Source organism: Schistocerca gregaria, chromosome X, assembly GCF_023897955.1.
Source record: "Schistocerca gregaria isolate iqSchGreg1 chromosome X, iqSchGreg1.2, whole genome shotgun sequence".
NCBI lineage: Eukaryota > Metazoa > Arthropoda > Insecta > Orthoptera > Acrididae > Schistocerca > Schistocerca gregaria.
The window spans coordinates 449,978,076-449,992,605 of record NC_064931.1 but is presented as its reverse complement, the minus strand read 5'-3'; the positions used below and the strand labels follow the sequence as shown (position 1 = coordinate 449,992,605).

At 43.6% G+C, this 14,530-nt stretch overlaps 1 protein-coding gene across 2 annotated transcripts in view; it reads left to right on the top strand.

The window, feature by feature from the left end:
• Positions 1-12,095: 12,095 nt before the first annotated feature.
• LOC126298648 (uncharacterized) overlaps positions 12,096-14,530 on the top strand; it is a 432,853-nt gene continuing 430,418 nt past the window's right edge. Inside the window, exon 1 of one of the 2 annotated variants that reach the window (XM_049990060.1) lies at positions 12,096-12,682. In XM_049990060.1, coding sequence (XP_049846017.1) covers positions 12,623-12,682 — 60 coding nt within the window. In that variant the 5' untranslated portion in view covers positions 12,096-12,622. The remainder of the gene's footprint in view (positions 12,683-14,530) is intronic. The other variant, XM_049990061.1, reaches the window with a different exon arrangement.

Here is a 14,530-nt window from a genome sequence, read left to right as displayed (position 1 = left end):
GCAGGCAATCCTTTACCTATGCACCTCATTCCATATAAGTATCTAACGTTACTCTCAATCAAAGCCATTCTTGCACTTTTGAGAAGTCCAAAATGACGTAGAGCCTGCAAAGTTTGTTAGCTAGTCCAGTCCTTGCAGATGTCTCCTCAAATTTGCTAATTTGCCCACCACAAAACTTACATGATACAGCATCTTGTACAACTTGTCCTAACACACTCAAATCTAATATAACATAATCTAAACTATTTACATGACATCCTTTGTCAATAAATAAATCCTCATTTTTTCCAAGCTTCCTCCTCGAAGCACTAATAGGCGTGTCCTTTTCGTGTGTCTGTGTAATATCTATTTCAGGATCAGCACTGGATTCAGATCTAGTTGTATGCTGATTTCCATGGAAACGTCACTTCTTAAAAGAACTGTTTCTTTTCGACATACTGAAAAGAGGTATAAGAATGTGTAATAGTACACGAAACCAGTATGTTTACAGTTCAACACCTATAAAACACTACACCCACAAAGTAAACTCACAAGATGCATGTGCAATACTGCCATATCTGTTTACACAGTGCATCCAACCTCTTAACAAGAATTCAAGGAATAAATAGCTGAAAACCACAGCCTTGTAGATTAAATAGCTCCAGAGATAGCAAGTCAATGCAGAAAGACTGGATTTTTTATACCTGCAGTATTAAATTTGAAATGATAAAAAGTACACTTACAATTTTAATAAATCGACAAATATCACATAAAATTATTCAGGAGAGATCAAATATTATTAAGAGATAATAATCAGAAAATGTCAGAACAATTTTACCATACTTACTCTCCTTAAGGGGTGGTCGGATGTCCTTCCTATCGTCATCCCATTATCCCCCAGGATGGAATATGTGTACCCCAACTGACTACATGATTAACAGCATTTCATTCCACACAACTAATAGGTTGGAAACCGCACCGCTCTAACATTATAGTGTGTTTTAAGTGCGGAACCATGAAGACTTAGAAGTGCATGTGTTTATGCTCTCTCTTACCAATACCTTCATGGTACTGACCCCAGACACTAGAACAATATTTTAGAACTGATAGTGGAGTTGGTTTACGTAAAATGCTTCAACCTTCGTCCATCTGGAGCTGCATCATGCATGAAAACCACACTTTTCTCCTTCTTCTTAACCGTCTGTTATGTCGGCACAACACTTTCTTATCTTCCATACACCGATAAGGGTTGCTAACCTCCTTCACATGCAAGCATCTGGAGAGATTTTGTGCATTTTGATGGGCGCCGTTGTTAATATTGGTGCAGAACAGCAGTTACGGACTCAGCTCACTCTGTTCCTTCACGAGACATGGAATATAGTGGTCTACTACTGGTCAGCTGCAGATTATACCGGTGACAGTGTTGCAGGTAGTGTTCATCACAGATAATGTGAAGAGAGTTTTGAATCTCTAACTTTATCCTAAGAATGCGAAAATGCTCTGTGACTCCCATGTGCTTAGGGGAAGTTGGGCAATCGTAATGGTAGCCGGCCGGAGTGGTCGCGCGGTTCTACGCGCTGCAGTCTGGAGCCGAGCGACCGCTACGGTCGCAGGTTCGAATCCTGCCTCGGGCATGGATGTGTGTGATGTCCTTAGGTTAGTTAGGTTTAATTAGTTCTAAATTCTAGGCGACTGATGACCTCAGAAGTTAAGTCGCACAGTGCTCAGAGCCATTTGAACCATCGTAATCGTAAATTAGTACACTACCATCGGAGTGCTAGAAATATATAGATCATTGTCTGATATACTTTGGTGTACACGTTCAAGAATTGACAGTGAATGGGCATACTGCACAGTCATCTATCTACATTCGCCAGCTAGTATATGGTACTCGCAAAGTAGAGGAAGGGCGGTTTTAGCAGTGATAAAGAAACTGGGATGCATGCTGCCATGTCACTGGCCGGCATTGAAACTACAGTAAAATTTCTAAAACTGATCACACTACAACTGTGATGCTTGTTACAGTACATCGATGGTGTCTTTTCCATGCGATCTGTCCACTGGTACACTATTGATTACCACATAATGACTGACTGACATCGCTTGTTTGAAATGGAGAAAGAGTCGTGATGGAGGTGCAACACCTTCCAGGGATGACTAGCACTGAAACAGTGATCGCGTACATGACTACAATGTGAGGAATCAGTGGAAACAGAACACCCAGCCATCTGCTTCCCTGTCACCGTGAAAGATCGGTTTCACGATGAAAAACTCAAGCTTTACTCGACAGTAGGAGAACAGTGGAATTGAGGAATTGTCGTTGGAGGTAGTTTCCATATTTCATGGTCTGTAGACCACTTTTGCAAGGTTTAACTGTCAGTGCAATATGGCTGCTGCATGTTTTCTTTCGATGTGTACAAAATAGTTTTGCCACTGAAAGTCTCTTAATTTTTCAGTCCCCAACACGGGCACAGCAGCAGTTTTGTGGGTAAATTAAGTAAGAGCGAAACCAATCAAAATGCTCCATTCACAAGACGCCCTTTGTGCGGCGCATAGGAGACTCTACAGACTGGTTCGAACAACACAGGGGAAAGGTATCTATGGAAAGTTCTGAGGGTAACGTGCTGTCTTCTTTGTTCGAGTGTTCAGAGACATGTCAAAGCAGACCATCCACCTCTAGTGGCATGCTATACCTCTCCCGCCATTTTGGCTTTAGAGCATCTGCAAACCAGCATCTGTAGCACACCGAAGCTTCACCAAAAATCCCAGCCATTTCTCTTGTTTCAAGGACAGTGCTTCTAATTCCGTTTGTGTAATTGTTCTGATTTTCCCGTCTGTGCTTAAACGCCAATGTGTGCTTCGAAAAGTGAGGAAAATAACGTCCCTGACTCCAGAAGCACAAAATATACACCTAAGAACACTCACTGCTTCAGAAACGTTATGAACACCACAGCAGCAGTAGGACTCAGAAATTTTTTCCTCTCTCTGGCAGTGCCTTCAAACAAGCAGCTAAAACTGTAAAACTGGCAAGCGCCCTGTTTAGAGTTATATACACTCCTGGAAATGGAAAAAAGAACACATTGACACCGGTGTGTCAGACCCACCATGCCACATGCGAGAGGGCTGTACAAGCAATGATCACACGCACGGCACAGAGGACACACCAGGAACCGCGGTGTTGGCCGTCGAATGGCGCTAGCTGCGCAGCATTTGTGCACCGCCGCCGTCAGTGTCAGCCAGTTTGCCGTGGCATACGGAGCTCCATCGCAGTCTTTAACACTGGTAGCATGCCGCGACAGCGTGGACGTGAACCGTATGTGCAGTTGACGGACTTTGAGCGAGGGCGTATAGTGGGCATGCGGGAGGCCGGCTGGACGTACCGCCGAATTGCTCAACACGTGGGGCGTGAGGTATCCACAGTACATAGATGTTGTCGCCAGTGGTCGGCGGAAGGTGCACGTGCCCGTCGACCTGGGACCGGACCGCAGCGATGCACGGATGCACGCCAAGACCGTAGGATCCTACGCAGTGCCGTAGGGGACCGCACCGCCACTTCCCAGCAAATTAGGGACACTGTTGCTCCTGGGGTATCGGCGAGGACCATTCGCAACCGTCTCCATGAAACTGGGCTACGGTCCCTCACACCGTTAGGCCGTCTTCCGCTCACGCCCCAACATCGTGCAGCCCGCCTCCAGTGGTGTCGCGACAGGCGTGAATGGAATGACGAATGGAGACGTGTCGTCTTCAGCGATGTGAGTCGCTTCTGCCTTGATGCCAATGATGGTCGTATGCGTGTTTGGCGCCGTGCAGGTGAGCGCCACAATCAGGACTGCATACGACCGAGGCACACAGGGCCAACACCCGGCATCATGGTGTGGGGAGCGATCTCCTACACTGGCCGTACACCTCTGGTGATCGTCGAGGGTACACTGAATAGTGCACGGTACATCCAAACCGTCATCGAACCCATCGTTCTACCATTCCTAGACCGACAAGGGAACTTGCTGTTCCAACAGGACAATGCACGTCCGCATGTATCCCGTGCCACCCAACGTGCTCTAGAAGGTGTAAGTCAACTAACCTGGCCAGCAAGATCTCCGGATCTGTCCCCCATTGAGCATGTTTGGGACTGGATGAAGCGTCGTCTCACGCGGTCTGCACGTCCAGCACGAACGCTGGTCCAACTGAGGCGCCAGGTGGAAATGGCATGGCAAGCCGTTCCACAGGACTACATCCAGCATCTCTACGATCGTCTCCATGGGAGAATAGCAGCCTGAATTGCTGCGAAAGGTGGATATACACTGTACTAGTGCCGAGATTGTGCATGCTCTGTTGCCTGTGTCTATGTGCCTGTGGTTCTGTCAGTGTGATCATGTGATGTATCTGACCCCAGGAATGTGTCAATAAAGTTTCCCCTTCCTGGGACAATGAATTCACGGTGTTCTTATTTCAATTTCCAGGAGTGTAGATGTTTATTTCGACTTCCAAATATCTTAGTTCTGATGTGTAAAATCAGATATGGCAGTAGATATCAGTGCAGCGATTTGTTTCCCACAAAAACGTATGAAGTGTCTCAGGGAGATCTTACAGATCTTATGACAAACTTTTTCCCCAAGACATTTAAGTCTCTTCTTTTTCTGTCATAATGATCGAAGCAGACGATTCATTTCTTCTGCTTCGATCATTGTCGTAGGTAAAGAAGAGGCTTAAATGTCTCAGGGAAAAAGTTAATTAAAGATCTATAAGATCACCTATGGTACAGGACTTTCCTATTTCGTCCAACGCTGGGGTGCTATTCCAGTGCTGGAGAGTCCTGGCAATAGTGACAATGTAAATCAAAATAAGCTGAAGATAGAAATTGAGGCTGTTGTGGGGAGGGCACTTGGGTAGTTCGTGCAGCAATCTTGACCATGGTGCTGTAGTGGTGTAACAGTTAGCATTTCTACCTAGCAAGCAAAAAGGCACAGGATCTAATTCATTTCTTCTGCTTCGATCATGTCTCAGGTAGGTTTAACAAGTGTGCAATGATCTTTTCAGAGTCCATGTTCGACTGATCAAAACTGATGCAAACTACTATGCAACGATATTTTTTAAAAATTGTATGTAGAGACACATTCAGTTGAATTTAGTAACTCCTGTAGCAGCCTGTGCCAAAAGACAAGTGTATATCCGACAGAAGCGTGTGAAGTGTTTCAGGGAGGTTTCACAAGTGTGCAGCGATATTTTTAGCGCCTGTGTTCGAGTGTGACGCTGTACAGCGCAAAAATGACGCAAACTACTGTGCAACATTTTTTTTAAAAATTGTATTTAAAGACATATTCACATGGATTTAGTAACTCCTGAAACAGCCCGTGGCCAAAGACAAGTGTACTTACAATGAAATGAATACCTCTAGCTGCATACAGGTGTTGATATAAGTCAATGGGGACACTTGAAAATGTGTGCTCCAACCGGGACTCAAACTCGGGATCTTCTGCTTACATGGCTTACATCTGAGCCTCCGAGGACACAGAGGATAGTGCGACTGCAGGGACTTATCTCTGGCACGCCTCCCGTGAGACACACATTCCCAACTTATTGCCACGCACTGTATTCATAGTACCCCGGCCCCTTATACTTATTACTCGCGGCTTTTTGCCGATTCCCGTAAGGGTTCAGGCACTGTTTGTGCATCCGCACAGAAGAAGATGGTCAAATGGCCAGTGAGCCTTAACTATACAGATACCATCTTCATTCATATACAAGTGTATTTTCCTCAACAGCGTATGAAGTATCTCACAGAGGTTTCACTAGTGTGCAGCAATCTTTTTAGAGCCCATGTTAGATTGTGGCGATTTACAGCGTAAAATTGATGCACCTTACTGTGCAACGATCTTTATTTTAAAATATCATTTAGAGACATACTTCGTCGGATTTAGTAACTCCTAAAGCAGCCCGTACTCAAAGACAGGTGTATTTCCCACAAAAGCACGCGAAGTGTGACTGGATAGTTTCAGAAGTGTGGCACGATTTTTCTTTTATAGTCAGTGTTGAAGTGTGGCGTTATACACCTCAAAATTGAAACAAACTATTGTGCAGCGATGTTTCTGAAAGTGGTTTTAGAGTCTTATTCAATTGGATTTAGTAACTCCTGAAGCAGCTCGTGCTCAAAGACAAGTACATTTCCCAGAGAAGCGTGAAAAGTGTCTAAGGAATTGTTTCACAAGTGTGTCTCGATCTTTGTAGAGTCTGTGTTCAAGTGTGGCAGTGCTACTACTCCTTGGAATAACACTTGTACTTGTTTAAATATTCTCTTGTCATCTGCAAACTTTCTCTTTCTCTCTCTCTCTTTGTGCATTTAATTCCTGTGACATCTTCAAGTTATATATGTGACACTAGTCCGCAACGCCAGATGTAATAAGTCCTGAAGCAGTTCGTGTTCAGTGACAAAGGGTATCCATGTGGCAGGGATGGGAAGGAGGAGGAGGACTGCAGGTATTTGCAGCTCAACAGGAAGTGCTTAGCGTGTGGCCCTGTGGCTACCACACGGCCATGCCATGAGCTGGCACACGCCCTGCCCAAGTCTCTGCTCCCATTGGAAGAGGCCACATATGAGAGTGGGTGAACGTCTTGCCTCTTGCACTTCAGAAGACTGACTGACTGGACTTTTATAGAATGATCTACAGTTGCAGCACATGTATTTATCATTGTGATGTGAAGCATAACTTAGCCCAATCCTCATGCATCCCCATTATTTCATGCAGCGTATTCATCTTTGCCAAATATCATGGCTATTGACACAGTTATCACATGCATGGTTACACCTAATATACTCCTTCTTCTGCAGCACAGACATGTCATCCATTGAACACAGTAAACAATAATGTCCACCCTACCAGTCCAGCAACTAGACACAGACTGAGTCATTTTCCCACCATTTTCCCAGACCGCCATCTTGGATTATGTCACAGGAGGTTGGAGATGGATGGCCGACAGTGCCCTCTGGTCACAGTGTTGTGAACTAGATCCGTTGGACTCTGGACTTCCTGGTGAACACACTGGATGGAGCTACTGCATATGACAACTCAAACTGCTTACATGAACAATGCTTACCTCTGTCCATCCTATCTGGCAGCCCAGCACAGCCCAAGTCCTTTTACCACCAATTTCCTGATGGGGGAGAAAAAAGGAGGGGAGCAGTGCATGCAAAATAAAGACTTATGTCCATCCTGTCCAGTAGCCCAGCACAGACTGAGTCCTTTTCCTGTCAATATCCAGATTGGGGAGAGGAGAGGAGGGGGAGAAGTTGGGGAGGGGAGGGAGGTTAGGTTAGTGGAGGTAGCTCAATTGACCTATTTTCCCACCAAAATTTGAATTTTCTGAAATGATATCACTGCGATGTTGCCACATATATAGCCCGCCATCTTGGATCTATAATCTTGAATAAATTTGGCAACAATGCAGGGTGGAGTCATGCTGTCTTTGACCTACTACTTACATTGTCAGAAGACAGATGACAGTATTAACATGGCGGAAATACGAGCCTTAAGAAGTGACAAATAGTGATGTCACTAGCAACATGAAAACATTTGCGAAATAAAATCGAAAAACTAACGAGACCTCCTTAGGGCCAGGAATGTTCTTGTTTTAACAACTTCAAAACTAGGAAATATCAGCACACAGTGAGAAAATGGAGATTATGATCTACATCTACATCATAATCTGCCAGCCACATCATGATGTGTGGTGGAGGATACTTCAGGTACCAGTAACGGATCCCCTGTACCCTGTTCCGCTCCTGAATGGCAATTGGGAAGAATGATTGTCGGTAACCGCCTGTATTGGCTCTAAATTCTCGAATTTTCTAGTCATGGTCATTATGCGAGATGTATGTGGGAGGAAGTAGTTCGAGTGTGTTGTCCGACTCTTCCCGAAAAGTGCTCTCTCGATATTTCATCTACATCTACATGATTAGTCTGCAATTCACATTTAAGTGCTTGGCAGAGGGTTCATCGAACTAAAATCATACTATCTCTCTACCATTCCACTGCCGAACAGCGCGGGGGAAAAATGAACACCTAAACCTTTCTGTTCGAGCTCTGAGTTCTCTTATTTTATTTTGATGATCATTCCTACCTATGTAGGTTGGGCTCAACAAAATATTTTCGCATTCGGATAGAAAGTTGGTGACTGAAATTTCGCAAATAGATCTCGCCGCGACGAAAAACGTCTTTGCTTCAATGCTGTGTGGTCTTTCCAACTGAAGTTGTTCGTAATTTTTACACCCAGGTACTTAGTTGAATTGACAGCTCGAGAATTGTATTAATTATAGAGTAATCGAATACCAACGGATTTCTTTTGGAACTCATGTGGACCACCTCATACTTTTCGTTATTTAGCGTCAACTGCCACCTGCCACACCATACAGCAATCTTTTCTAAATCGCTTTGCAACTGATACTGATCTTCGGATGACCTTACTAGACGGTAAATTACAGCATCATCTGCGAACAACCTAAGATAACTGCTCAGATTGTTACCGAGGTCATTTATATAGATCAGGAACAGCAGAGGTCCCAGGACGCATCCCTGGGGAACACCTGATATCACTTCAGTGTTCTCGATGATTTGCCGTCTATTACTACGAACTGCGACCTTCCTGACAGGAAATCACGAATCATATCATATCTCTCAATGATGCACAACGCCTCTCTTGTAACTTCTACCAATGGAGCTTGTAGAGCATCCCAGTAACGCTCAACGCTCTCGCGCTGACTAAACGATCCCGTGACGAAACGAGCCGCTCGTCGTTGGATGTTTCCTCTCTCTCTCTCTCTCTCTCTCTCTCTCTCTGTGTGTGTGTGTGTGTGTGTGTGTGTGTGTGTGTGTGTGTGTGTGTGTGTGTGTGTGTGCGTGCGTGCGTGTGTGTGTGTGTGTGTGTGTGTGTGTGTGTGTGTGTGTGTGTGTATCTGTCTATCTCTTTATCTTCTATCAGTTCTACCTGGTAAGGATCCCATATTGATGAACAACACTCAAGAATAGATCGAACAAGCGCCTTATAAGCTACTTCCTTCCTGGATCTGTTACATTTCTTAATATTCTTCCTGTGAATCTCAGTCTAGCATCTGCTTTTCCTACTATTTGTTTTATGTGGTCATTCCACTTAAGGCCACTTTCGATAGTTAAGTGGTTCAAATAGCTCTGAGCACTATGGGACTTAACATCTGAGGTCATCAGTCCCCTAGAACTTAGAACTACTTAAACCTAACTAACCTAAGGACATCACACACATCCATGCCCGAGGCAGGATTCGGACCTGCGACCGTAGCAGTCGCACGGTTCCGGACTGCGCGCCTACACATGACAGTAAAGACACAAATAAAACCAAAACGTAAAAACATAAAAATATATAACTTGCAGGTTCAACATAATCTAATTCTTACTGTTTATGTACAGAGCTTTGGTAATTGTCTTTTCTTAAGATCACTCTACTTCCTGACCTTCACAAGACAGAGATAAGAGCGCGAACAATCTATATTTTGCCTATGGTCCATGGTGCAGCCTCGCGAAAGAACATTTGTAAGTCTCGTATACAACACAATCCCAAACATAATTTCTCTCAGCAGATCGGTATCTCCATTAGACCTTTATATGTCAAGTAAACCATGCAATGTAAATCACCATCCACAAGAAATAAACGACACATTACAAACAAAACTTGCGACTGATATCTGCCACTTAAAGCATACAAACAAACACATAACAAACACCATTTACGCAACATATAACGTCATACTTCATGGATTGCAGGGTGTCCAGGCTAGAGATAGGGGAGACAGGTACAGAATGGACTACCGGGGCAGAACGATCTCGAGCATCTAATTTCATTTAGAAGCGCTAGGTTACGCTCAGACTGAAAAGTGTTTAACAAACCAATGTCACTTGTAGTTTAGTAAAGTTGCAACTACTGTCGCACGCAAGTTGAGTGGTCTGCCTATAAAAGTGAGCGAATTTTATGTTCTATTATAAGGTTCCAACTAAGGCAAGCCTTTCATATATTTTTTTCACTATCGTTTAGTCCACCTAAAACAGCATTTTTTTAGCTAGTGCTGTTGAAAAAAATATTATTTACAATGGCTTCTGAGTATGTTCTCAGTAAATAAGCCTTTGGAGCGAAATGGTTTACTGGTATAGTCATTTCCTCGCTGGTCACCGTTTATTCTTCTTTTGACGAATTCTACCTCATAGTTTGCCTTTTTCTTTTGGAAATGATGCTTCATTACGTACGGAAAACGGAGAGACAAAACTTATCCACGAAAATTATGAAACATACTGTTTAATCGGTTATTAATAAAGCGATGACGCACGAGAAAGCATCGAAACAATTTGTCGACAATTAAAAATGAAAAAGAACAATCCTCTTCTAACAACTGACAAAACCTGCGGAAAACATCAGTTTCTTTTCAATAAGGAGCAAGAATTAGAACTTGTCATTTATCTTAATTATCTGCAAAAGCGACGTTTTGGTATGACTACGAAAGAACTGCGCAGATTAGCGATTTAACTCGCAGAACGGATGGTCGCACTCGTTCCACAACGAAACGAAAATGGCTGGAGAAATCGGGTCCTCGGATTTCTGGCTCGCCATCCTGAGTTAGGTTCCAGGGAGCGGTGAAAGCAGTAGGCTCATAACTTGAGTAATGACACAGGTATTTAAGATGATGTAACCCAGTTTCCTTGTCAGATGTGTCATAAAAAGTAATTAAATAAATCGATTTAGAAAAGATTGGTGTATGGTGTGGCAGGTGGCAGTTGACTCTAAATAACGAAAAGTGTGAGGTGATCCACATGAGTTCCAAAAGAAATCCGTTGGAATTCGATTACTCGATAAATAGTACAAATCTCAAGGCTGTCAATTCAACTAAGTACCTGGGTGTAAAAATTACGAACAACTTCAGTTGGAAAGACCACATAGATAATATTGTGGGGAAGGCGAGCCAAAGGTTGCGTTTCATTGGCAGGACACTTAGAATATGCAACAAGTCCACTAAAGAGACAGCTTACACTACACTCGTTCGTCCTCTGTTGGAATATTGCTGCGATGTGTGGGATCCGTACCAGGTGGGATTGAGGGAGGACATCGAAAGGGTGCAAAAAAGGGCAGCTCGTTTTGTATTATCACGTAATAGGGGAGAGAGTGTGGCAGATATGATACGCGAGTTGGGATGGAAGTCATTAAAGCAAAGGCGTTTTTGTTCGCGGCGAGATCTATTTACGAAATTTCAGTCACCAACTTTCTCTTCCGAATGCGAAAATATTTTGTTGAGCCCATCCTACTTAGGTAGGAATGACAATCAAAATAAAATAAGAGAACTCAGAGCTCGAACAGAAAGGTTTAGGTGTTCGTTTTTCCCACGCGCTGTTCGGGAGTGGAATGGTAGAGAGGGAGTATGATTGTGGTTCGATGAACCCTATGCCAAGCACTTAAATGTGAATTGTAGAGTAGTCATGTAGATGTAGAAACAACCGAGTACATTCCGCCCCGTGCACTTATTTATGTTATTGATATAACAAAGGAAATATATTATCTTCATTTGCAAATTTTATTACAAAAGAGTTTCAATGAAGGTTTCCTGATTTTAATTTATACAAATATTTTGCTCTTTTACTGAAACGCTCGAACTTTGCTGCAAACATTGTGTGTGCCGTTCCGCCCAGGTCTCCCCTATCCAAAATAATTGTTTATATTTCAGTACCTATTGAGGTTTGTAACTTCAATTGTCCAACATTTTACACAGGAGTTGAAACATGTTTATGCGTGATGGTACATAGTTCGACACACGTCGAAACAATAGTCCACTTTTCTCCACATTTTCGTAAGCATGACAGGTTTAATGACCTTTACTGTGGCGTAGATGCATTGTCTCAGATCTACCAGAGTCTGAGCCCTCGTTCTGTAAACAACTGATATCGAGATAGGTGTGCCATTTTACTGGGAGATGTACGCCATGCGACGCGGCGAAGTTCATGAGGATCACATCTTGGATAGCGTCTCTATCGATTGCGTATTTACCCAACAACATAAAATGTCACGTTCTTTGGTTGTAAGGATTTTTTGCGAATGCCTCTGGCCCGGACACCCTGTATGTCGACGGCACGTGTTATTTCATAGACTCAGTAAAAGATAAAAGATAACCAAGCGACTGTTGAGACGAAGTACTGACCCATTACTGTCGCCCGTACCACCTGCGAATGAGTAGAGGGGACGGTTCTGGTATGCCATACACAATCACGCCGTAACAGTTCCTTCCAGACCACAGGAGTAGATGTAAGCCTGTAAAGCTAGCATACATGATAAATGGCATGTCGTGTAGGTTTACTAATCTCCACAGCATGGACCTCCTATTGTATCCCAAGTGTGCCGGTAGCTTTCTGCGGTAGGTGGTCCTTCCCGGAACTACCCTAATGAGGGCAGGTTGAGCCCCTTGTCGGCCGGGGTGAGTGTCTGCTGGGGTAGCGCCAGACAGCGGGCGACGGCCAGTGACCAGCCGCCAGCTCTTTAGTGGGGCGCGCAGCGACACGCCGTGGCCAGGCGGCCGTGGTGGGGGGACCGGCTGACGCGCAGACTCGTGCTTCAGTTGCCAGGCGACCGCCGCGCCGCGAGGATGTGTCGCTTGTTGCTCCCGCCAGCGCTGTCGTGGCTCGTGCCGCTGCCCCTGCTGCTGGTGAGTTGCGCAGCGCACGCTTCCAAACTTCTGTCACCAAACCGCCCTCAAACTTGATGATTCGCTTTCGTTATCGAGAAAGCTGTAAAACTTTTTTGCAGCCACTTTCATTGATATTTACAGCGAAGTGTTTACGTTTCCGACGGGATGTTTTGTGGCGTATCATTAAGCGACCGCCCACTTTTTCCATAATGTTGACATGCTTCCTTTAAACATTCGTGGATTCGTGAGATACTAAACATTTGAGTCTTAGTTCTTTTCTCTTAAGTGTTCACTAAAAGTTGATTGGTCCTCACATGCACTACTTAATAACGCTATATGAAGTCGGCTTTTCATAGTTTAAACATTCCCAAAAAAGTATAAAGAAATATTTGAGCTGTTGTCAAGAAGCTTGTTACGAAGGAAAAAAATGAGCGTATTGAAGAGTAAAGTCACGTACCTGTTAAGAGTACTAACGCTTCTTTTGGTAGAACAGTTGAGTCATTATGTAAAATAGGGCATGTAAGCGTCCGAACTATTGATGGCTAACTTGTAAACCGCTTTCTAAGAAATGCGGTAATAAATCTTTAACATTCATTGTTTTGTCGGTGTCACACGTAACTAAACGGTCAGGCATAAACTACAAAACTTTATTTACAATTTTGACGTAACGGAAGTGTCAGATGAGTTTAAAGGGCTCTTGGAAATTTTAGTTGGAGGGTAAACATTAAGTAATTGGTACAAATAGGAGAGGGCAGTGGCTGACGAAGAGATAGATACTGGGAGAGCTCTTCAATTTCGTATTAACTGCCCTGAAACGAAATGCTACGTAGTGATGTCAGTAAACAACAAGGTCGTCACTCTCATTCACGACGAAGATGAACCTAAATAACATGCGAAACATTTAATAGTGACAAACCAGTTATTAAAGATAACGTAGTTATTTGTAAAATGAAATGTGAATTACAGTAAATTATATTTTGAAAGTATCTGTACGCATTTACTTTGTCTGTAATAAATTACACATTTTTGTTTTTGCGCGCCTGTCTCGCTTACGGCGTGGCGTGTTCATTCCTGGTTTAAACATCTCGACACCCGAGAGGCATTAACGACTTCTTAATATTAGTGTTGAGGTCGCAGGTGTTTAATTCCCAGATTGGTAACTGATGTTTACATTTCAATTGTTTCCTTGTATGGCGTTAGGAAAACATAAACACGTATCAGCGCTGACGTTCATCGCGAGGCGAAGCAGGTGTCCGGAAGGACAGCGGTCCGTTTTGGAACTACATCCTTTATTTCTTGTTACTTCGTATACATTTCCCTAAGAGAATATGAATGCAGGTAGTGAAAGATTGTAACTAGTAGCCTATTTCAATTCTCCAGCTCCAGAAATGGCTTCACCTCTCGATCCGAAACATCAACTGGTGGAGTCCTGCCCACATCGCAATGGACAAACTGTACTAATTTACTGTGACAGAATCTTGCCAGTGTGATACGACTGGTTACATAGGTTCACAACTTTTGATCAAGTGCTGTTGTAGCTTATATAAGTTTGTAATAGCTGGTAGCAATTATCATGGACTAATTCTTCGGAAAATGTTTTTTGAAAAATGCTACTGAAGGTTCGTTGCATGCGCATTACGCGACTGTCATAACGCTCTGATCATCGTGTTGACGCTAGTAACTACGTGGTTGTGAAGATAACGTGCAACAAATCGCTTCTGAAATTTTGGCGTTGGTGTGAACTTCTTGCCTTGCGTCTTTACCAAATTACAGTCTGTGATTGTTTTTTGTAATGCCTGCAATAGTATTTTGTAATGAGGATCAATATGCTAAAGAATTTCCAGTGATGGTGTAAAATCACGGGCG